General features: G+C 36.1%; 2 protein-coding genes and 1 long non-coding RNA gene across 7 annotated transcripts in view; 1 reads left to right on the top strand and 2 right to left on the bottom strand.

Moving 5' to 3' along the window:
- The first annotated feature begins 155 nt into the window (after positions 1 to 155).
- Positions 156 to 10242, top strand: RabGGTa (Rab geranylgeranyltransferase subunit alpha). Its single transcript, XM_022070313.2, has 10 exons — positions 156 to 393; positions 871 to 981; positions 1096 to 1226; positions 2765 to 2952; positions 4567 to 4764; positions 5486 to 5751; positions 6208 to 6436; positions 7486 to 7614; positions 8248 to 8438; positions 9034 to 10242. Exons 1-10 carry the CDS (start codon positions 268 to 270, stop codon positions 9277 to 9279), a joined length of 1815 nt encoding a protein of 604 aa, XP_021926005.2. The 5' UTR covers positions 156 to 267; the 3' UTR covers positions 9280 to 10242.
- Positions 2135 to 6329, bottom strand: LOC110832882 (uncharacterized). The gene is made up of 2 exons (XR_002544078.2): positions 6193 to 6329; positions 2135 to 5071 (listed from the first exon to the last, which is right to left on the bottom strand). It is a non-coding gene; the product is annotated as an uncharacterized LOC110832882 (long non-coding RNA).
- Positions 6675 to 24927, bottom strand: part of LOC110832877 (putative ATP-dependent RNA helicase TDRD12) — a 35269-nt gene continuing 17016 nt past the window's right edge. For 2 of the 5 annotated variants that reach the window (XM_022070309.2, XM_022070310.2), the window contains exons 15-29: positions 23756 to 23890; positions 23370 to 23512; positions 23019 to 23183; positions 21304 to 21469; positions 20681 to 20869; positions 20051 to 20255; positions 19539 to 19689; positions 18452 to 18559; positions 17695 to 17836; positions 17228 to 17341; positions 16086 to 16484; positions 14774 to 15042; positions 14403 to 14527; positions 13451 to 13573; positions 12530 to 12915 (exon numbers count right to left, since the gene is read on the bottom strand). In XM_022070309.2, coding sequence (XP_021926001.2) covers positions 12731 to 12915; positions 13451 to 13573; positions 14403 to 14527; positions 14774 to 15042; positions 16086 to 16484; positions 17228 to 17341; positions 17695 to 17836; positions 18452 to 18559; positions 19539 to 19689; positions 20051 to 20255; positions 20681 to 20869; positions 21304 to 21469; positions 23019 to 23183; positions 23370 to 23512; positions 23756 to 23890 — 2619 coding nt within the window. In that variant the 3' untranslated portion in view covers positions 12530 to 12730. Of the gene's footprint in view, positions 7776 to 9640; positions 11314 to 11451; positions 11553 to 12529; positions 12916 to 13450; positions 13574 to 14402; positions 14528 to 14773; positions 15043 to 16085; positions 16485 to 17227; positions 17342 to 17694; positions 17837 to 18451; positions 18560 to 19538; positions 19690 to 20050; positions 20256 to 20680; positions 20870 to 21303; positions 21470 to 23018; positions 23184 to 23369; positions 23513 to 23755; positions 23891 to 24927 lie in introns of those variants that run through there. The other 3 variants (XR_015537531.1, XR_015537532.1, XM_087357673.1) reach the window with 3 other exon arrangements.

Raw genomic sequence — 24927 nt, 5'->3', positions numbered from 1 at the left:
CAAAGCCACGGTGCCCATCACCAATGGTCCTGTAAGGGATATTCTACGATACCATATTGCCTACCTACTTGTTGGCTGCAATGTCATGTTGATATTAGTGATCAAATTCTTGAATTCAATATGGTGGGCGTAACGCGTAGTCATAATATTATTATAGATTTATAAAGTCTGAAATATGTAGAAATAATTTTTGTACTTAATTATAGAGTTATGCTTGTGTAGAGATTCTTGAAGAGACCAGTAAGAGTATTTGTAGAGTAATATGAAATGATGAAATTTAAGGTTAGGTTGCAGTGTTCTGGTCTTGATGATATTTACAAAACTCATGTGCTTGAAAATATAGTACTAGAAATTATATTATATTTAGTGCATGTGCATACAATAGCTCAAGTAGTAAGTCAGTATACTATTCATATTTCTGAGGTGTAAATCTAACCGTCTTTGATTCATGTTTAAATTATGATCCCAAGGTTGACAATCCACATCATATACAAAGAAGTTGCACTTGCAGAAACACTTCTTTGAATTTGGCTTAGTACATTATCACTAAGCAATTCTAACTTACAAAACCTGCCACTGAGTCAATATTTTGTTTGCCCTTAGTTCTTTAATGTCAAATCAGAGGTTATAATAGGGCTATCAAACTCAGAATGCACTAATTGAAGTTCGTTAATACATGTAAATAGAATTTTTTCACCTATTCAACCATGTCATATAAGAATTGGACACAACACAAGCCAATTACATAAAAACTATTTTATAAAATCCATTCTGTCTCCATGTGAGTTAAGTTCTACAGTAACATTGTTTGCACAGAAATTGTACAATATATTATGTGGTTGTTTCCTATTCCGCATTCTTTATTTACAGCATGGTAGGGTGAAGACAAATACCAATGCAGAAGATAAAGAAGCAAAGAGAAAGGAAAAAGAAAAGAAATTAAAATTATACCAAACAGGAATTGAGAAAGCTTTCACAAAGGTACTTACTAATGACATGAAGTAACACTGACGCTTTGTGACACTAATACCAATTTCTTGCAGTACAGTTTATTTTTTCTCAACATGATCCACACATGAGTGTTACTTGTTTCAGCGCAAAACTGGAGAATATGATGAGGAATCTCTTGCAATTTCAGCACAACTCTTGACAGCCAATCCTGATATTACTACACTATGGAACATCAGACGGGAGGTTCTGCTCCATTTTAAGGATGAAGGTCAACGGTATGAGTGGAGTGTACAATAGGATTATTACAATTATTGTTAATTAGGACTGCTAATCCAAAAAATCGAGTCAGTTAACTTCTTACCATATGTCAGTTAACAAAAGTAAATATATCACAAGAAAACAGCATTTATTTGGTTTTAACCCTAAAAGTTAACAGGTGGTGACTTTTTAACAGGTAACAGTTCTGAAAGGAACAGAGTGTAGAGGAAGATATTTGGATCTAATAAGAGAGGGAGACAGCTCATGAAAAACTGCATATGATGAGCTTCATGACCTATCCTCCTCACCTTATATTGTTAGGGTGATTAAATCGAGGATGAGGTGGGCAGGACATGCGGCATGTATCGGGGAGGGGTGTTTACAGGTTATTGGTTGGGAGGATAACATTAAGAAGAAGAAACAGCTTAGGGAGACAGGAATCGATGGAGCGAACTGGATGCAAGTAGCTCAGGATTGAGTATGGTGGTGGGCTTTTGTGAACATGGTGATGCACCTTCAGGTTCCATAAAATAAATGGGCTATTGACAAGCTGAATATACTATTGGCTTTTCAAATAATTTCCTGCACTATACAGTGAGTAAGTAACATTTCTGAAAGGGCAACTGTCAGTTTTTCATGGGCTCAATAACACATATATTATGTTTTGAGAGATTAGATACAAAGCTTTAAATGGAATAGCTGATCATGTTTTAAACTTCACTAAAAGAAAGAGTAACTGTTGATTTTCCATAGTAGAGTACTTTGAACTTAATTTTCTAGAATAAAAGTTGCCTTCAAGAAACTGTACTACCTCTTTTAGGAAATATAATACAAAAGTAAAGGGAGAAAGATGTCAGCCAGACATACTAATGGGAACGTTGGTTTGTTTGAATTTTTCCCCTACAGAAAATACAGAACAAAAAACTGTTTGAACATATTTCTATAATTTCTGCAATGAAGATATCAGGAACATATATTTGTTGATACCAGGTTTTTCAAATGACATACAGAGTTTACTTATAATAACTACTGCTCTTATACTCTAGTGACATATTCACTATACAATATATTTAGGAGTGATGGAGCATTTTAGATTCATAATTTTGACACCACCAGCCACACAGTTGTGACTAGAAGAATTACAGAAATCCAACATTTTCAGAGATTTGATCACAAATAGAGATGAGATTTGAATGAACCAATAGTGAGCAAATACTCTAAATCAGAAATCCAAATTCTGTAGTTATAACAGAAATGTACAACCTATTTTAAAAGTACAATACACAAGATAAAAGTACAGTTGCTACCAAAAATCCTGTAATTTTTCTTTAATTCTGGTCACCAAGTTTGTCTAATGGGTTGCAGTGCTATGTAGTCTGATGAAAGTTTACCAGAGTTTCAGAGGTCCTTGCTGCCTCCATCACGAGGCCCTGATGATGGAGGCAGGTAAAACCCAGAAGACAACCATCTTCATGCTCACCACCATGAGAACCTCAGATCATCAAGTTTATTTGTGATTATGGAGGCACTGTAACATTTTGCTTTATTTTCAAAGAACTGAAGATGATTTACAGCAACAAATGCAGGCTGAGCTATGCTTAATCGAACAATGCCTGCGTGCTAATCCCAAGTCATATGCTGCGTGGCATCACAGAAGATGGGTTCTAGATAATATGCCAATACCCATTTGGAAGCAAGAACTGGCACTGTGTAACAAGTACTTGGACCTGGATGAAAGAAACTGTAAGTTGAAACTGTAGGACAAACTGTTTATACAAAGAATCTAATATTATTTTAAAAATTCTGTTGAGGATCACCTGCTCTTCCTTAACCTGTTGACGCGGAATTTTAAATACCCAGCATATACCGCTGTTGTGCTGTTCCGGCGGTAGTATTTTTTAAATGCCCGTTTAAATTTTGCTGTAAAATACGTTTTTTTCCCATAACTTTTGAACTATATGAGATATAATTATGAATTTTTCACTGAAATCCTCTTAAAAGATGGTTTTGTAATCTTACCTTATAAGATGAGCTCTCTGTGTGTGACCAATGGGAGCAAATGGATCAGAAGTTGAAAACGGAGTGTACAGCAGCCGGTAATAATAAGATCTGATTGTAGGCTTTTGAACAATGCCCATCAACATAAATAGAGCCAAAACCACATAAATTTCGTCTACTGTGACATCTTGCCACTTCCTAATCCTAGATCGAAATGTGAGAGGATGGGCACTTTTAGAAATTTATTGCTTAGCATATCTGTTGGTTTCATCTACAATGAGCTGCACAAGAGCTGTATCGAAAATGTTTTCGAATGAACTCACGACATCTAGTTCAGCCGTGTCGAACCGAGGACCATATACATTACCAAATGCTTCTCTTGAAGCAGGAAATGAGTCTATATTTTCCCACATATACTTGCCGGAAACAATACCTGAATTTGCTTCTACAATTTCTTCCTGGCTTTCGCCACCACCATTGTCAATCTCATTATCACTAATCGCTACCGTTGCCGGTGTCACCAACTGTGTATAGTCAAAGTCTACACTCTCAGTGTCCGAGCTACTATAATTGTCACTTCCAATAATTCGTCTAGAAGTGATATTTGTTCAGCATCAGATAACACACGACTGCTTGAAGGGTTCTCCATTGTAAAACTGAGGCCAGTCGTCTATTTTTAGACTCCCAGGTAGTCGTTCAAAAGATACTCAACAGGGTTGCCGGATCTTCACACACAGAAAACTTTCCACAACAGAGTACTACAAACCTCATTGCGCTGGCATTAATCGTTACAAAGTTATGAGCTGAAGAAATTAGGCTTAAAGCCGGGCGTAATATTACGCCCAGCTGCAATCCCGAGCATTTCAACTAAAAAGTCTAGATGAACATGGATTACAAAACGTACACCTCAGTTCATGAGCTGGCATAGTTGTCAGTATAGTGACTGGCTACAGACTAGACAGGATTTTTCCTCTAGCCTCTGCGTCCAGACCGCTTCTGGGGCCCACTCAGCCTCCTACCCAATGGCTCCTGGGGTCCTTTCCTGGGAGTGAAGTGCAGCTGGGAATGATGCTGACCACTCACCCCCATCTAGTGCTGAGGTCAAGAATGAGTAGGAGCTATACAACCTCTCTCCCCAAGTGCTTACATGGCATATAGTGGGACAGCTTTACTTTACTTTTACACCTCAGTTGTCTCCCACAGAGTGAAAAGCAAACCTTCCTCTAATTTATAACATAACTTTGCTGTATATTTTACTACTACATCATCATCAACACTAACTAAAATACAGAATTACCTGTAACACTCAGTGTGTCAGAGACCAATTAGTATCCCAGTGGGTTAATTTTTTTTTTCCAGTACATTGTTGGGATTATCGTCGTTTTGTGGTGGAAAGGTCACAAGTTCCTGCTGCAGATGAGTTTGAATACACTAGCAAGAAGATACTGGCCAACTTCTCTAACTATTCCTCATGGCATTACCGCAGCCGACTGTTGCCACTCATATATCCAGATCCTATGGGAAAATTACCCATTCAAGAAAGAAAACACAAGGAAGGTGAATATTTAGATGAATTAACCCCATGGGGAAAGTCCTTTTAAGAAGCTAGTAGTTGCTCACTTCGTCAAGAAATTCCTCGCCTTCATTACTATGTTCATGACAACCTACCTGACCAATTGAATCCAGTCTCCATCCAGACACCCTTTTTCTTTTAATATCTATATTAATATTATCCTTACCTCTATACTGGGTATTCCAAGTGGCCTGTTCTCTTCAGATCTTCTGACTAAAATTTTGTATATATTATCTGCAGACCCATGCAATCTACATGTTTTGTCCATATCACCTTCTTCACCACAACATTCTGCGAAGAGTAAATATTATGATTTAAAATTTTTCTTTGCCTGGACTTTTTCAATCCTTAAATGTAATCTACCATCGTCAGAACCCTTTAGAATTTAAATATTATGATGCTCTTCATTATGTAAATCAACTGCAGCTTCCCATTACTTTCTTGTTGGTCAAGATGTTCTCCTCAGCACCTAACTCTCACACAACCCCACTTTATATTCTTCCCTTAGACTGAACAACCAAGTTCCATACCCATACAAAACAATATATAAAGTAGATTTGTATATGTAATTATGCAAATATTTTTAATATGTTTCATTTGCCTGTTCCTTATTTTTATTCTTAGTAGTTTGTGATGTAACTTCATTTGGTGTTAAAGTAAGTCCATGTGATCTACGAGTCCATTTTATTACTACTTTTGTCACAGAATTGGAGATTGTTCAGAATGCCGCCTTCACTGACCCCAGTGATCAGAGTGCTTGGTTCTACCAGAGATGGTTGCTTGGACGGACCCTACAGGCATTGAGACTAGCCCAGGTTCATGTTTCTTATGACACAGTCTGTGTCTCACTGACTCACAGTGTCAGTGTCATCTGCGACAAATCTAAGATACGTTTAGAACTACAGCTGAATGGTGACAATTTTCCCACCACTTGGAAAAGCACCAATGGTCAGCAGTACTCGCATGTTTGGGTATCCTTTTAGCAGTCAACTAGGGACACCTGTTATTTTCAGAGGTGGGAAAATACTATTTTATGTTGATGACGGAATAGTAGAGTCAAGAGTATCACCATTGTATTATATCATGAGATTTGTAGTTCATTGTGCCTCTCCTTTGCTGTTAGATTTATGGGGGCTAGGTATCTTGTGATTGTGATCTGATTAAACTGATTTGTGGAAATGTACTCTGCTACTCAGCAACAGTATACCATTGAATGCAAAATGTAACAACAACAACAATAATAATCGGCAGCATTTTTGTAGTCTAAACAGTCATAATGGACTGCTGCTTAGTACGGTCACAACTATCTTTTGTAGAAACATTCTATGTATTTGGCCTTCTGTGCAGTTTTCATTGCTGTAATTCATGTAACTAATTGGAAACACTAAGAAATGTGAATAATTTTATAGTACCTTGACAGACAACAGATTTCCGCACTACCAAAGGAACTGCTCTCAGGAGACAAGACACTGGCTATAACTGTATCCTTACACAGTGGATCATCTCTTGTACATTATATGTCACTTAACTCAGGGAAACTTAAGGCGAGTACCAAGCCGCAGTTCAGTGCTGGTTTCAGTGAGGGCATCACTTCAGTTCTACAGGATGAACTTGACTCCTGCACACAACTTCTTGACCTGGAACCAGACAGCAAGTGTGAGTGCAAGACGTGATTCTAGCTCCAGTGCTGTTGTCCCACTGTGTAGAGAGAGCAAATGTGACAAAGTATAGACCTCTTTGGCACAAATTTCCACCTTCTTATCATGACAGCACTGTGAATGTGGAAGATGCTGCTTTTATGGAACATGATGATTCATTATCTTGTTTGCAACAGCATACTATTGGACCCTATGAGTCACATGGATCCAGCCCACATCATCACACTCTGTATCTGTAAAACTCATTTTAATATTACCTTCTTATCTGTGCCTAGACATTTCAAGTTGTCTGTTCCCTTCAGGTTTTCCAACCAAACTTGTGTATACATTTCTCACATGCATACTACATGTCCTGTCTTACAGCCTTTGTTTAATCCTAACAATATTATATGGCAAATTGTTATGTACATAATAAATCTTACATGAGTTTTTAAATTGCTTTTGAAATGTATCCATCTGTTACATTATGTTGTGTTCTTACTGATAAAAATGTTTGGTCTTAAAATCCTAAAAGTTACAAATAAATGTAAAATTAAAGTGAAAATTATTATTCAGCTCTTTGTAGTTCTATGGTTATTGCATTTCTGTTCAAAGGTTACAGACTGTTTATCAAACATGTTCTACATATTATGCCATTACTATTCAAGTCCCATGTTATGTCATACACATTAACCCTTGAAGCCAAAGCAATTCAGTCCATACTGCAAAGAAACCACCACTTCACCATTACAAAGATCAACTGGTTAATGCTGTCCATGGGAATAATAGCTGTTTACAGTTGGCTCTAAAGGGCTAATGATTATATCATGATTTGGTTGCCAGAATTTCTTCAGAAATGTTATGAAGATGAGGTTGGCTTCTGCTTACAAATTTAATATGGTGACAGACTGTAAACAGGCCTCAAAAGTGGCAGAATGAAAAAGTGAACCCTTAAAAAATTATGTTTAGAAAAGAAATAGAGGCCAGCTATACTATTCTTAGATTTTATATTGAAGTGGCATGCATGGCGCAGCGAAGTGATCAGTGATAATGTTGGCACTGTTGCAGGGACACTGCTAACATCTGTGCTGCTGATGCAAGCTGTTGACAGGCACAAGTACCAAGAAGATACACTTGCCAGACTAAGCCAACTGATTCAAGTGGATCCTCATCGTAGTGGATATTACAAAGATCTGTGTTAGTTACTCACTATGCATGTAAAACTTTAGCACCCAGTAATCTTCATGGAGTAGAATCTTCTTGGGAAGCTGAAGGTCTCTCAGTTCATCAAGAAATGTTTTTCATGAAGCCTGAAGGGTTCATTACTGTGTTCACAAGAGTCTGCCACTGACCATATCCTGAAACAGTTCACAGTAATATTTAAAATAAACAGAACTATTTCCTGTTAATTTTACTAAAAACTATTCTAGGGTTCTGGGTCCTTATTCAGCTGTTCCATAAATTCCTTATTCTGAAACCCAAGATCATGTATTTCTCATACCAGTAGGTGAACACTGAACACAATGTTTAACAAGGTGAATTTATTTACATCCTCAGAAACTATTTTATTCAAATTATAATTTTATTAAGAACAATTTTAATGTCAAATATGCCAATATATCATAAACTACAGCAGACTCTGAAAACTAAGTAACTAAAATGTGCTTCTTCCCTACTTTTACACACTGCATTCTGGATTGTTTGCCGATATCAGATCTGTAGAGGCAGATTTTTTTACAGCTTCCTGTCCTTTATAAGGTAGATTTTTGTATAAATGGAAGACAAAGATCTTAAACTTGAAGGTTTTTGATTTTGTTTGCATGCTTTCAGGGAGCCGATATAAGATGGAATATGCCTTTGATCAGAACAATGAGCTAGACCAGAATATCGATCTGTCATGCCTCAATCTGACAGCCCTCTACCACTGCCATTACTTGAGTTGTGTGCACACACTTGACCTCAGCAACAACAATCTAAGTGGCCACTCTCTGTCTCAACTTCACCCCCTTCAGTGCTGCCAGGTTTGTTACTTTTTTCCAAGGACAGTGCTATATATACTATATGCAATATCACATTGATAGGGGTTACAACATTAATGTAATGGTATTAACAGTGGCAGAGAACAGAAAGGTGTAAGGTTTCTAGACGGATGTGTTCACCCACAGCAAGTTACTGACTGGGCTGTCCCAGTTCATATAATTCTTGGATTATGTTAGCTATTGTCAGTGTATCAACTGCAGAGGTTATTTAGCTTTATAACAGGTGAGTAGATGATCATGTTCATTGAGAACTGTCATGACTAATTTCAAGTTGCTATCCCAGTATTTACCAAGGACTAAGAAACACCATAAAATAGCAGCAGATTCAAACTGAGAACCCTCAAAACACAAGATAAATGTATTGTAGCTGTGTCACCCTGATTAATAAGAATTTGTTTTCAAACAAATTTTCTGTCCACATATCAGAGTAATGGAAGCATTGCTCTATAGACAAGTGTTGATGGAAGCTTATGCTGGGAACTCTTAATTTAATTCTTAATCCAAATATACTATTGACCAATTTGATGTCCTTTAATTTTGGTACTGATCAGTGTACACTGCGATATGTTGATATTAGGTCTTGAAGCTGGACAGCAACAACATTGCAAACCTTCATGGGATGCCTGCACTAATGTCACTACAAATCCTGTCTCTGAGAAGCAATGTCATCAACATTCCAGATGAAGTCAAGTACCTGGAACCTTGCATCTGTTTGTCTTCAGTAGACTTAAGTGATAATCCTACTGAGAAAGATGAAATGCTACAAGAGTTGGTAAAAACATTCCTTCCATCTGTAAAGATGTTGAACACATGCCCACTGTAATCACATTTTCATTGCAAATACACATCATTAGGAACAATATTTTTCTTTTTTATACAGTGCAACACTTAATAGAATTCTACAACACTTAATGAAGTGCCCAACTTTATGTGTTTGCATTTTGTATAATATTAAGTGATGGTGTGTGAGAAAAAACAGAAATTAATCATTTAACGTTTATACTTTGGTCATGGACAAGTGTTGGTTCATTCTCGTTAAATTTTACATAAACTATTTCTGTTGCAATCACATGTTTTGTTTCATTGTAAATCTTACAGAGAGGGAAAATCTCCATACACATATTTATTACAACTAAAAGAGAAGCTACATTTTCTTTCTCTAAAGGTTCAGACTTGTAAAAAAATTTTGAGGAACCTCACAAAAAACTATAAATTTTGAAGATGTTTCAGTCATGAAGAATATAGTGTATTTTTGGATCTGGCCTTTTAAGTAAAGAAGTTTTCTTCTGAAAGAGCAGTTAAGAAAACAGAATTTTTTAATGACTGCATATCTATGGAAGAAATAAAGAGTAATAGAAAGAAATGGTTATTTTACATAGTTATAAAACTGGAGACAAAACTGAAGTAATTTCTGAGAAACCATCTTTTGTTAATTTGATAAGAAAATTTCAAACAGTATTCGTCTGGCAAATTTCATGGTGTTCACAAGTGAATGAAATAGTTGCTCATGAATGTGGGTGCCACAGTAGTAGGTCGAATATCAAAACATCTTTGACATAAGACAACTATTACAGAAAGCTGTAACATAATGGATGAGTATGTCAAACACTTACAGATTTTTAAAATGTCTGTGTTCAGTGAGGAAAGAAATGAATACATATTGTCCAAGGAACTTAAGTTAATTTAAATGGTGTATGTAGGATGTCTAGTAGAGTTTGTATAGGTATAAACATTTATGTAATACTTTTTGAGTTTACAATGGGAAATAAAAAGGGGCTGCTTTATACTGATCATTTTATAATTTTGCTCTAAAATATGCCATTGTTTATGCTGCTGATGTTGGTCTGTTGAGGGAAGAAAAAATACCACAGAGAATAACTCAAAATTGTCCTAAAGGCCAATAAAAAACTGATCTGAAGAAAATGTTGATAACTATATATATATATATATATATATATGAAGACAATATGAAACCAGATTCAGAAACAAAGTCAATATATAACTATATGTAATTAAATCATTGAGGATTTTAAAAATTTAAAAGTATATCAGAACAAAACTAACAAATGAGGCTTGTTATAAAGTTCTAAGCATAAATTCTAGAAATACTTATTATTATTCAATTCTAAGATTTAACAGTTGCCACTGACAAGGATGGATATATATATATATATATATATATATATCAACAGTTTTTCCACGTGTTCTGTACTGGTGTGAAAGATGGCATCTTTGACGGAAGAACAGAAATAACAAGTAATGGTTTTTGCTGCAGTGTGTTAGAGGAATTTATTTTAATAATACAGTATAGTGAAATGCCTTATTTTTGCCAAAACAGTAATGTGTAATGAGGAATTAATAAATTCACATGCATTATTTCCTGAAGTAAATGTCAGTTCTTTTATTCTTGCAGAACACTTTGAAACATAACACTGCATGGAAGTCTTCTTAGTGAATCAGCCACATCAATATGTCTCAAAATTTCAGAACCTTTGTGTGTTTCCAACATCTGGGATTTGTGTGATAAATGACCTAATAATGTCTTCATTTGCCAAGAAGGTAGGAGTCAAGTGTCACCCATCCCAAGAAATGAGCCATTCAGCACACTGTTTTGATTTTATATAAATGTATGTAACATCAGGAAATCACCTGTCTTGAAGGAATTTCAAATCATGGTAGCTCATTTCCTGCAAAAACTTCATTGAATGTACTGAAAATTCCAAATTTTATAATACCTGAACTTGTCTGTCTAGCAATTAAAAGCAATGAATCTCATTGTCATTCCTGATCATGTAGCTACTCACAATGTCATTTCCCAAAGCTGAATTTGGTAAGATCCATTCAGCCATTGCATTCCCTGAAACAGAGGATATAAATGTTTCTGCAAACTATAGCTAAAAATAGATAATACATTTGACAATTTTCAAATTTCTTTACAGAATCAGTAAGGTTATTTAACTGTCAGGCTACATGGAACCGTGGCATAAGTACTTACATATTATAGCATGTTGCTTCTGTATGCCATGTGGCTAGTCATCTGTCAGTTTCACCCATCCTTCATTCTTCTAACATGCATTACGTTGATTTCTATGTGGACTGTTCATGAAGCACATCACAGATTATCTACACTTGTCCATATGGATTGTATAGCTAACAGACTTACTGTCCACAGATTGGGAGTTTGCAAGGCCGTTGTGGAGGGAGAACAGATGGCCTTGAATTTTCTAGGACCATTTCTGTGTAACATCAGCGTTCGCTTGAGTTGTACAATACAGACACTATCCCAATGCTTACTCACATTTGTTCTGGCATGTGTAGTAGTTGCTGGCAAATAAGTGAACCTGCCTCACCATCTCTCAATCTGTGAACAGTGCTATTACCATACACAGGAAAGTCGGTCATCAGTGGCTTCTTGTTCGTCTGAACAGATTTGTTTGATATATGCAGAGTCACAAATTCTGTTCAGGCATGCCAAAGGCACAGACTACAATCACATTTCATGCAAAATAAACTACTTTTGTTACTGTCCTCACTTAACACATAACTACTTTTCTGTTTGCAGACCAGTGTAATGGCCACACTCATTTTTGTTTCCATAAATACACGATAGTACCACACATGTATTCTACCTATCACACGATTTATTGATCTTCATTCCAAATCTCTATTTTTCTAATTGAAAGGATCAGTTACATTTCTCTGAATAGTATAATAATGCTATAAAATGTACTGGTGATGGTATACTTCTGTAAGTGTAGAATTTAGAGCATGAAACAGCTATTTTAAATTTCAGTAGAGATGAAGATGGCTGTCTTCTGGGTTGTTGTGCTGTCTAATCTGGTGGAAGTTTACCAACGCTTCAGAGGTCCTCACTGCCTCCATCTGAAACTTCGGTAAACTTCTACTTGAGTACAGGAAGCAACAACCCAGAAGACAGCCATCTTCAGACTCGTTGCCGTGAAAACCTCAAATCCTACTCCAGTAAAGTTGATTGTCACAACCTGAAATACTGAAGTGAACACAGGATGGGCTTGGTTCATAAAAATTTAAAATATAATATCTACACAACAGTATGATAATTAGTTTTCCTCGGTTTTAATAAAAACATTTTATCCAACTTGTAATATCCAATTTGTAACACAACATATTCAACAGCAGACATATTATATTATGACAATGAGGTATAAAAGTTCTAACATACAAAAGGAGAGTTCTCAGGAATATAAAGTAGAGTTAAATTAAACAAATTTAATATAATTCATCTTACACTTCCTTTAGTTTAATGAGTCATAAGGGTAAGATGTTTCCATCACATCTGAGTCATCATCGTCATCAACATCATCATCATCATCATCATCATCAAAGTTACTGACAGGAATACGAGCCACATTAGCCCTAGCAATCAAACCTGTGTCAGCAATTTGAACTTCCTTATTTGGCAAAAGTAATTGTTTTAGAGCTGCAACAGAGAAAACAGTTTAATCAAACAGAAAAATTTGTACATAACATAGCCACTACATGTGCCAGGTACTTAGAGATGCCAGTCTTATCTGTCATCCCTGAACACATCACAATAAACAACACAAAATGTTTACAATTACTTCATCTTGCAACCAACATTATCTATATTACACACAGATTAATGACAGTCTTAAACGTTTCCTTGCATTTTAAGAATCCACATGTTTTTGTTCCTACAGTAAAAGAATCTTTGATGAGTATAAGCAGGACCTGTCTGGTATATTCCTTCAATCAGTACATGTTTTTTTCTCTTTCCCACAGTGTAATTTATACTACATACACAGATTGATGAGTGAAGTGGCAATATACAGAACTGCAATTTGAAAATATCATAAAATGAGTTCATGGGATGTTTCACGTAAATTTCATTTAGCAGAATCCTTAACTACCAAAACTGGGTGTAAACCTACATTTCATATCCATTAATATATTTTATTTTGTTAAAAAATGTCCTTAGCAATATCTTTTCTTACCTTTGCTACAAACTGATTTCGCGGTTACGTCTTCACTATCAGAGTCATTTATGTACTTCTCCAAATCCAACTTCAGCCATGGTTGTTTGTAGTGTGAAGAAAGAAGACGTGGCCAATCAAAACCTGTAAATGCAATTCAGATATACATTTGAACCTAATGCTTCTCAGAATATTCTTATAACCAAATATATACATACTCAACCAAAGTTTTAGTATAGTCCCTGTGCATAAGATAGCCTAAAGAAATATGTTTGTCCTAATGAGAGCTATATAAAATACAGTTTTGGACATGCAACAGTTCAGGTAGATTAATAAATGCATGCTTCTTACCATGCAGACAAAGTTCAATATCATTTTGGATTTGTGGTAGCCAAACTTGCAATGGGCTTGTTTTAGATCAAGTACTGAAGTTCCTCTAACAACTTTCATAGTACCAATGCTCCATATGCACCTATGATCATCATCATTAGGGGTTTGGTAGAATAGGCCTATTTGAAGTTCCAATGCCAAGGGACTTCCTTACTCCACTTATAAATAATAATATGTAACAACACAGCAATAACACAAATCTCCCCCATACCACAATTACTGTCCCTCTAAGATTCAAATATTCTCCCAAGCACTTTGCTTCAAATACATGGAATTCACAGACCACATCTATGCTAAAATTACTGTTCACATGTCCAAAAGGGTCTCATTAAGGGCTACACAGGTATCTTAACCTTTTGTTTTAGAAAGTAGATTAGACAATACCAGTTTCAGAACTGCAATAACAGAATTTCCAGTTTATTACATTTTTAACTCACAATTTATGTTGTTGCATGTATTCTGAAACATTTTTAACAATTTCTATAATTATTTTTAATACTTTATTAGAGATTCAGGTTCTAGTATGTTCATTATCAGCCTTATTAATCCATGTTTAATATGAAAGAATATTCATATTGCTTACCAATTACAGTTTTCATCATCTTGATATGTACAAAAAATCCCTTAGCAATATGAGTCATACTAGAGGCATTGACTGGGCCATACAGGTCCAGTGTCACCTCATACACTTGTCCATTCACATTAGTACTGAAAAAAACAATAATTATTTTACAGAAGCAAACACCAACATTATGTTTTAGTAATACCAATGATTAGCTGGTGACTGTGTACACATGAATAGTTTTAAATGCTCCTTGGACGTGTCTATATTCCAAACTTTAAATCATTCACATATATGGATGAGTTCAGAAATTACAATTTCTTTTTGTAAAAAGCCCCCCCCCCCAAAGAAGAAGATAGTGTGCAATTATCATTTTCCCCAAGTGTTCATACCTGAACTGTAAATGCGTTACATTCCACTTAATGTGGTACTTCAGCACACCTGTGATCATAATCGTCACGTAAATGGTAGAATCATTCTGGTGCCACAGCACTTGTGGTGTTCTTGTTGAACGCACTAAAGGAAACATGCAATCTGTATCATTATCATCATCAGATGAAAAATAATTAGAAGAACTGTAGGCTGCATTGTCAGTGCTGTGGTCATGTGATGAAGGAAGTGCAGGCAAAGCAGTCATGGATGGTTCGCAGTTTGTGTTGAGCTACGGAAAGAAAAAAAATCTATTATGCATTGCCTTCTGCTAAAGCCACATTCAACGAAAGATTTATTTTGTGGAAAAATAAAGTGTTGACAATAACAAAAATAAAACGTAAGTGCTGGCTATCTCCGGAAGTGAAAATACAGCGGAACCTCGATATAATGCGGGCAATGGGGGACGGCTTCGGTAGCCAAGCTACGTGCAATATAAGTAAATAATGTGAAACATAATCAAGGAGATGGTATACCTGAATCCCCAATATAACTGGGTATATTATATAACTGTTCCACTGTAATTCCTTCCTAGTCATTCTGTTATATAACAATCACCAACAGATTCCATATTCAGCTTTACTTTTTACACAGAAGTGAATAACATAGGAAAGAAACAAATACAACTAAATTGGAAATGTCATAACTTGCATATGTACATCCTTTTTATGACATTAAGAAATCAAATGAATACCAACACTTCATTATTAGATCAAAAAATAAAAGTTGGCAGTCTATTACATTAATGTGTATTTTCTGTGGTTAAAACCATGCATAGTAAATAAATAACACCACAGAGCATTTACTTGTCCAAACAGGTCAAATGCCTTGAAGTAAAAGTACTTTACTGATCCAAATGTTATAAAAAATACAGCTAGCTTTGGAATAATTACTCTGTATACTTGTTCAGTTATTCATTGACAAAAATTCTTCAGCATGGTACAACATGGCAAGTGAGAGGGGTGTTGCTGCATTGCAGCTTATAAATCTGGATAATATTCAAGCGTCTACCTGCCTGATAAAGGTGAAGGTATGTATGTAAGCATGCATGTGAGAAGGGTTAGTTAGTTATTAAACGGCCACTCCTTTATGCTTGCAAGCAAACTCATATTTGCACACATACCCACACCTACATGAATTTCTAAGACATACTTTGTTTCCATGTATGGTTTTCTGTTCATGAACATTTTAAAAAATCTAATCTTCAACACCAGGAAGCATGCAATAATTGTCTGTTGTTTCTAATCATGACATAATACTAAACCATGCACTTACACCCAGGATTTCAATGAGGAGTTTTTGAATATCATCATTGTCATACATATTATCATATTCATCATCATCATCATCATCATCATAGTTTGTATCCAAAATGGATTCTTCTCCTGATGGTATAATTGCATTTGTTTTGGAATGCTGAGAAATACTAATACCAGAAAGGTCAATAAGTTGAGATTTCTCAATCTCCACACCACTTTCTTCACTTGAGTCAGCTTGCTTTGAACGTACAAGATCTAAATTCTCAAAGATTTGTTCTATATTGTCTGGTAAAGCCAGGTTCCTTTCAAGTAATACCCTGTTCAAATAGATATCTACTTCAGTGCTTGTATCCATAAGCACAACCTTGTACTTTCCCCCTCCAGTGCACACTGCAGTCTTCATCACATCACAAACCTGTCAAAATAAATTCAGCATTATCATGTTAGAATATCAAACAGAGTAAAGAATACACATTCATTTATCATTATCCATTGATGTTTCCACCAGAATGGGTGATTTTTTCACAATGTTTCAGCATGTTACTGGGTGGCTATAAGGCCCTGGTCTGAAAGCAGCACCCTAATTAAACAAGATAATCCTCTCTAAGGACTCAGAGACTTAATGATACCCAGACCAACAGAGAGGCCTTGATTATGGCAATCAATATGAGAGCACTCTAACACAAGGCTTCCATTTCAAAGTTGATTCCTCTCAGCAGGGAGTAAGGAATGGTTAGGTGCCCACTCCATTTACACGCATAAACAAAATCTATAACCTATAAACTAATAGCCAGGCTAAATATTTATTTTTATAGCAAACTGAAGCATTACTATATAACCTGTAATCAATCTCTATTTAAGTAGATAAAGAAAAGTGAATAGATGTTAAGTAGATTTAGCAACTAGTGTGGAGTGACAGTATTCAACATTCTACATTGTAAGCTTATATAAACTATAAGCAATAAAAATAATGATATTCTCCAATGCATGGTGGTCCACACCCAGAACTGGTTTGCAATCCATTAGAAATTGTGATCAAAGTTTTGCCCAGCACTGATTAAAGTGAATTTGGAAAATAAATCATATCTATCAATTTTTCAACATATGAATATTATGACTACAATACATCTGATATTAATATAAATACACCTGACATACCTTACAAAATAGACAACTAGAATTATTATTAAACTCATACAACATATCTGTTGCTTCATCAGACCAGGTGTCTTCATCTAGCGGCTTAACGCCTGCTAAGGAACATTCTATGGCCTGTAAAGAAATAATGTTAAATTAAAACAACCTTCTTGAGTAGCTGTAAGGTACTTTAATATATTATAACTAGAAGAAAAATTATTATTGAGAGTAGACTTCCTGTGGGTCACATGTGCACACACCTGTCTCTATACACACACTCATAAGCTCTCTGTCCCCAACAATCCAAAAATAAACACTACAGCACTCCTTCATATCTGGGCTGTTGTTGGATCAAATATTGGTATAATGATTAATTATCTATTTTAATATCCCGTGTAAAATGTTGTAAAAATGACAAAGTATGCATAGTCACATGTTAAAACCTACATATTCATAAACTGCAGGTTTGTGACAATCACATTACTCACTTGAAATGGTAGTTGTTTAATCAACATCTCTGTTATGGGAGCAATATCATCTATGCTGACAGATGCATTATCACCATGATCTACAAAGAACAACAAAGCACGGTCACCTTCCAACAGCTGGTCCGCGCGTGCTCTGTACCACCTGCATATAATCAACACAATTATCAAAACAGTTTCTATGGATCAATGCTGCAATGGTCTGGCATCTCTGTGGGATCATTTTTTAAAGATATCAATTACTTAAATAAGAAGATGACCTGTATATGTAATTGTGGAGCATGACTTTTGCCAATCTTGACAGAGATTGTTGATTAAATAAAGTTCATCTTCATAACTACAACTAGTAATAAAGACAAGCTCTATCTGATCGTTCCCACGCAGCAAGTACCCTTATGCGCATAGTGATAAGGATGGGCTTTATCTAAGCCACTACACAGGAACTAGGGGAATCTGGTGGTCTTGGGTATGACACTGGACTCACTTTCAGAAGGTTCTGAATACGATACACAGTCAAATAAGCATACAGATGTTTCTTCTTACAGACTGAAACCTTCAATGCTGCTGAAGGAGACATGGACAAACACAGTGTTCCACACTGGCTGAATTAATAAAATTATCAATAAAACTACAATGGCTCTCTTGTCAAAAACTTGTTTTTATTCAAAAGTAGCCATGTTCCAAAGAGGCAGAGCAACTGTTCATTCGGTGACTCATATTTATGGCAATTCAGAAGAGTAAAAATATAAGTTTGACTTACAGACCATCATCTGGGAATTTACCAAGGCAGTAAGTGCCTTTCTCCAGGTGGAAATCTTCCGGTTTGGTCTTCACACATTTCTGCAATTCATCAATTAACCTCTCCAAACTGGAAAGATTAAAAGTACAACCAAACTACAATTCATGCGTAAAATAAAATCCTTTTGTTGTGTAATCCCATCTACTTCTGTTCTGTGTGTGTGTGGTAACTGACTGGAGACCATATACAGTTTTAATATATAAAGTAATCTATGTGGTATTTGCAAGCTTCAGCAGTTTGCGGTACCACAGAAGTGAACAACAGAAGAGATTAGTGATATCACATCCTATTGTTTTAGAATCTTTATTTAATGAAAGGCAAGAATAAGGTGTCAATTAAATGGATCAAGTGTTCTGTTATTGCTTTCACTGTTAATGAATTTATTAAAAAAACATGTAGGAAACTAATTCAATTTAACTATTCGAGTGATTTATTTTAAGAAAAACCTGCCCAAAGAATGGGTATAACTACTGTTCTAACTAGTCTACCATCCAAAGTTAGATCACAGAATAAAAAATAACATCTCCATAATGTTTATAATGTAACACTTCTATAAAATATTTTTCAAGCATTAACACTAATTTAGACTCTAAACATTTGTCTTATGGGTTGTAATGCCATGGAGACTTGTAGGTAGATATGTACATTCCTCCAAACTGGTGGTATCTACATAAAAGTCTTTAAAACCCAGAAGACCAACACTGACATCTTCACTGCCATGGAAACCTTAAATCACATTAATGTGATATAACTTCAAAGAATAAATATGTCTCATACTCCTTTTTAATATTATGTTTATATACTACTTCAATGTGTTATGTTGGTACTACTGACAATATACAACTCACCTTCAATAGCTAGTATTTATAGTATTTATATAGGGGTGAATAAAATTTAAGGGCCCTATATTAAGTGGTGCTATTACTACTCTTACCTACTAGTAGGTATGTGAACCATTTTGTTGTCACCAACTGTATAAAACTGAAAAATACAAGGTTAGTGTGTCCTCCAATGGCATAATGTTTTTCTTTGATATGCCTGTACTTACCTATCACTGAACTTGCAGCGTTGAATAAACAACTGATGTGGATTATGTGCATGAATAATGCTAATTTCTTCGAATATTTCTGTGTCTGGTTGTGCCCACTGAGGTGATGGTAATGTTTGAATTTTGGTTTGAACATTTTTCGAAGCTGGAACTGCAATATGGGAAAAACAATTCAGTGTGGTCACAAATATTTCACTTCCACATTTCTGGAGCTTAAGCAGAAGTTCAGTGGGAAACATGGTATGTCCTCAGATTGTGGCTTCCCCTTTACCTGCAAAGTGGATATATGTTGCCAGTATGTAGGCACTAGGATCCCCAGGTATGAATATGTTAAAAGAGTCCTGGATAACGCGTTTGTATGACGTACCCAATATATTTTATCAAACATGCTTACATATTATACTGAGTAATTAATTACCAAACTCGTAACCATGAAGAGGTATAACTCTGAATGATATAGAATATACAACATATCTGACACAAGTTATAACATGTTGAGATTAAACATTTACCTTTCTCATAGCTAGGAACAGAGAGTCCTCCTGCAAGACAGAGTTCATACAATTTATTCAAATGACTTGGATTCTTAACAGCAAGTCCGCACTTCACTAATTTCTTGCCCAGAGACAGTTCCAGAACATGTGTATCCAAACGGCTAAGGTAGCTGCGACATTCTAATGGGTCCAACCAGAGAGTGTGTCCTGCACTCAGCATCACCTGATGACAACACAGTAGGTATCACAAATCACTGTATTTCGATTTATAGGTTCCTACGTAGAGTTACATTCATCACCAGAATACAAGATAAAGTCATAAGGCATATATAGTTAATAAACTCTTAAAATACTTTTTAGCAAAGTTAAAATATTTGTAAAGATCAGTTATAAATCAAAACAGTATTCATGAAGAAGTTGAATAAAGATTAAATTTGGGAAATATTGTTACCATAAAGTTCAGAAGTTTTCATCTTCCTGTGTCCAATTTAAAATCTACACCAGTACTAATAATAACCTTCAGTTCCATAAAAGACACACAAAATCTTGACCAGCTGAGTAACTATCAGCATTTCAAGAAGTATTTTGATTTACAGAATTAGTTATGGTATTTCCACAACTCTTATCGCCAAAAAAGTTGCAAAGTACCTTTCCAACTATGAATTTTCCATCCTCTTCTCCACTGTTAGTATCATTAATCCAGTCTTTCATCCTACAATTTGCTGTCTTACTCCAGTCAGTGTCCAGATCACATGGCAACACATTGCACAGAAATATATCAATCACTTGAGGAGGCAGTCGCTGTAGGTCTGCAGGCATGGCAAGAAGCTGGTATACCTAAATTACATTTAGAGACACACACATATTATATATACATGAACAGAGCCAGAGAATGAGAGTATACCAATTTAATTTTGTTATGGTAAATGGTAAGCTTCCTGTTCCAGCCAATTTATGTCCAGAAAAGGAGCCCCAGTACTTATTAGACAAGAAGTTAATTTTAAAAAGTGACAGTAACTTACTATTGATTCCAGTATTATTTGTTTAAAATATTAGTGCATAATTATTAAATATGATAACTATGAAATGTGTATATAGTATATTAGAAAGCATGTATCAATAAACACTACAGAAATGTCACCATTTAAATTTAGCTGAAATACGTATCATGAAACAGACAATAAATAGAAAAATTAATAATCATAAGTTTGGGTAGAATAATAATGATTACCACAATGATAATTAATAACCAATAAATGCTGCATGCTTGCCTTAACAACACTAAATGTCCCTTCATCTACGAATTTGACTTTCAGTACTTCAGGAAAGTGTTTGCTGTCTTCTTTCACAACCTCTACAACTTGAACTCGTTGGAAGAAGTTAATCTTGCTCTCCAGTGCACAGACATCTCCTAGTTTTGGGACTCCATGCAACTGCCTGAAATTAAGTTCTTTAAAACAAATACTTCAACTAAAATACCTAACAGAACTCAAACTACTAGTGAGCAAAAAGTGTACAAGTATTTTGAGAAACGAATTTCTGTACACCAGCACACTTTAAAATTTAATGTACAACAAAATGTAAATTACAAAGTGAAGTCAATTACAATATTTTCAATGATATGATTTTTATCTTCTACTCACTGATATACACGAATAACCGACACAAATTTTTTTTGTTTGCTACTATGAAACTCTATTGCAGAACAAACAAAAGTGATGCAAGTTTATTCCCCTAGAACACATTAGTACATTCTGAAGATTCAATACCTGTCAGAGTGAGTTCAAACCTAACCACCTTATCAAAGCATATTTCCCTCAAATAAATTTAAACATTATCCTTCCATCTGCAATTTGGTCTTCCAATGCCCACTTTCCATATCTACTTACCAAAATTCTGTTTCTTGTTACTTCAACTATAAATATGCCCAAGCAGTCATAACCTCCTTTACTTACTATATTTTCCAGACTGTCAGATGAACCCAGATTTTTGTGGGAAAATTTTAGTAACAAAACAGTCTCAAAGATGGCACATACAGCAGGCATGATCTTACCAGTAAGAGTTATATCACATATTTCCCCAAAAGTGGATAAAAACTAGATGAGAATCTCTTTCAGTACTGTAACTAATGTACGAGGCGCGTCCTCAAAGTAAGTTTCCCTGGGGCCGTTTACAGAAACAAAACACAATTTCATGGAAATATTTATTGCAACAGATACAGCAAGTGTCCAGCTATTTTTCAACATATTCGCCACCGGAATTGAGACATTGGTCATACCGTGGGACCAACTTTTGAATACCTGTGTCGTAGAAGTCTGCCGCCTGGGATTGGAACCACTGTGTGACAACCATCTCCGCCTCTCTGTCATTCTCAAAACGCTGACGCTGACCGGACAGGAATTTCTTGAGGTGTAGGAAAAGATGGAAATCACTGGGAGCGAGGTCCGGGCTGTAGGGTGAATGATTAAACACCTCCCAGCTGAACTCCTGCAGGAGACTTGCTGTCCGTCGAGCCGTGTGCGGCCTAGCGTTATCACTGACCGCACTTCACAGTCGGCGGGAGCTGGAAGAACCTCCATCTTCAACAGCTGCAACGATGCTACTGTGAGAACGCGGGAGGTGCCGTTAGTGCATGCGCCATGCTACGTCATTGCTCTATCACGTACGCACAGTCGCTTCGCGCAATATAAGGTTTGCTAGCTGTGGGACGAGTGGGAAACTTACTTTGAGGACGCGCCTCGTACAAATTCACCTATAAATACCCACAATAAAGTACAACTAGATGAATACAATCTCCCTTCCCTGCAATGAATTACATGAGGTAAATTAACAAGGAGCGATGGAGAGAGGTGTCCAGTGGCAGTTGGTGGAAGAGGAGTGGTGGAGGGACAGGAAGAGATGGAGGGGCTTTACCAAGCGGACCCGGCCCAGGCTGGAAACAGCAATGGGTGGTGATGATGATCATGGAATTAACAAATGTTGGTACCTGTTACTCTCATTACTGTAATGCATATACACTGCCATGTTAACTGCCAAGTATTCATCAGGTATGGGAACTGTGCATCCATGAACATCAGTGTGCTCCAAGAGGCGAGCAGAGAAACTGCTGGCATTGTGGACATGGAGAATCTTTACTTTCACATGACCACAACTGGAAACATAGTCAAATTAAAAAAAAATTATGAAAAGGCACAAAACAAGGAAATGTGGCCTGAATAAATAAGAATAAGGAAAAGGTAAAAAACCTGCTGCATTCTGACTGAAGAAAGAATTAAGATTTAAATTGTCTAGGCTCATAATGTCAAGTTACCAACTATAAATACAAAAATACACTTACGTAGGAATACTGGAAGGTCTGTCAACAGCGTCCAATATAATATGACGGCTTCTACACATTCTTTCCTTGCATTCTCCAAAAGCTTTTACATAGTAGCAGAGAGGAAAGCTACATTTCTGAGATTCCTTTTGGCGTACAATTTCCTGTACAAATAAACATTCTTTTACAAATGTCACAAATATAAAAAGGACCTTCCAAAGAGAAGTCTTTATTGAAGCTGTTTGCAACCCTGGGACTGCTACCTAAATATATTAGTAATTTCAAAACAAGTAAACAAATTATAAATACAGAAGATAAACAAGTCATTAATAAATTCATTACTTCCTTAATCTACTAAATCTAATTTTACTTCAGACAAATTCTACCTCAAATTTGAGTACACTCACCAGTGCCTTCGCTTCAATGTCAGGAGCAATGGGAACAGAAAGCCTTTTCAGAAAGTGAAGCACTTCAGGTAGGGCTCTGGTTGTTTGGTCCTTGTCAGCAAAGATGTGAACTTTGCAGCCTGAAGAGTCATTTTTCTGGACAGGAACAAAAATAAAGCTCTCACTCACACAATGGGTATGAACGTCTGAAGTTGAATTCCTATTGATGTACTTTCTAACAACCTAATTCTAATCTGTATTTTTTCATTGGCTGGAGTTTTAGTGTATAACTTCAGCTTACGGATGACAGCCATGTCCAATATTTGATGTTAACCAACGTTTTGGGGAATACTGTAGTTGCCATTTTAAATTACCTAACTCTATTCTACAGCCTACAGTGGATGGATATAAAATTTTAATACTGACTTTCAAATTGTTTCACTGTAAGTTGTAAGAAACATATCAGAATAATGATACAGTGAAACCTCTATCCATCGTTCCCGGAACTATCGTTTTCCCGGATGCATCGTCCGTTTTGTTCGGTCCCGAATACATCCCATATAAAATAATGTTACATTTTCCCGCTTCTATCGTTCCTCGAACTATCGTTTTATCGCATCGATCGTTCAAAAATCTTAGTCCCGGCCCACAATTTTCCCGCAATGATCGTTTCTGAGAAATTAAAATGCTGGGTTTTGAGATAAATTAATACCGAAAGACGCACAATGTTTTTGGAATACGCAGTAGCGGTAACCTGTTATGTCGCCCAACCAGCACATTCTTTTGGAATGAGGGTCAGCGGTGCAGGGGTGATATTGGAGTGAATGGAGGTGCTCATTGTCAGAAATTTTACGATTTTAATTAGGGTGCACTCATATTTCGTTCCAGCGATGCCAGATGGCATGTGCAGTGTGAATTTCTTCACAAATGCTTTTATTACAAGTACAAAGGAAAGGCTGGCGGCACTTTTCATTCTTCTGGTTCATCTCGTTTCCAGCGGTTCAGGGTCTTCTACAGCTACGTTTCGTTGAGTTCGGCAGTAATAGTATTTCCATTCTTCCTGTTATTGTCCGCAAAGGGGGTTGGAGTGGTGAGGAAGAGGGAGACGACGAATGCGAGCCCGAAGCTTTGCCGAGTTTTGCCGAAGCACACGCTGCATTGGCGAAAGTGAAGTCGTTCTTTTATGCGCTTAA

This window comes from Zootermopsis nevadensis, unplaced genomic scaffold, assembly GCF_977971745.1.
Source record: "Zootermopsis nevadensis isolate Lab colony 2312 unplaced genomic scaffold, Znev_1.0 Znev_ptg000028l, whole genome shotgun sequence".
Classification (NCBI taxonomy): Eukaryota; Metazoa; Arthropoda; class Insecta; order Blattodea; family Termopsidae; genus Zootermopsis; species Zootermopsis nevadensis.
The sequence above is the reverse complement of the archived record's forward strand: the minus strand, read 5'-3'. Positions and strand labels throughout refer to the sequence as shown.

Bases quoted from the DNA above. Each gene is read 5' to 3' on its own strand.
- RabGGTa (XM_022070313.2), top strand. From the start codon at position 268: ATGATGAAATTTAAGGTTAGGTTGCAGTGTTCTGGTCTTGATGATATT. The intron at 2,953-4,566 runs GTAAGTTGAAAC...TTTTTTTTCCAG, and splicing joins GGACCTGGATGAAAGAAACT to TACATTGTTGGGATTATCGT. The intron at 5,752-6,207 runs GTATCCTTTTAG...GACAGACAACAG, and splicing joins AGCAGTACTCGCATGTTTGG to ATTTCCGCACTACCAAAGGA.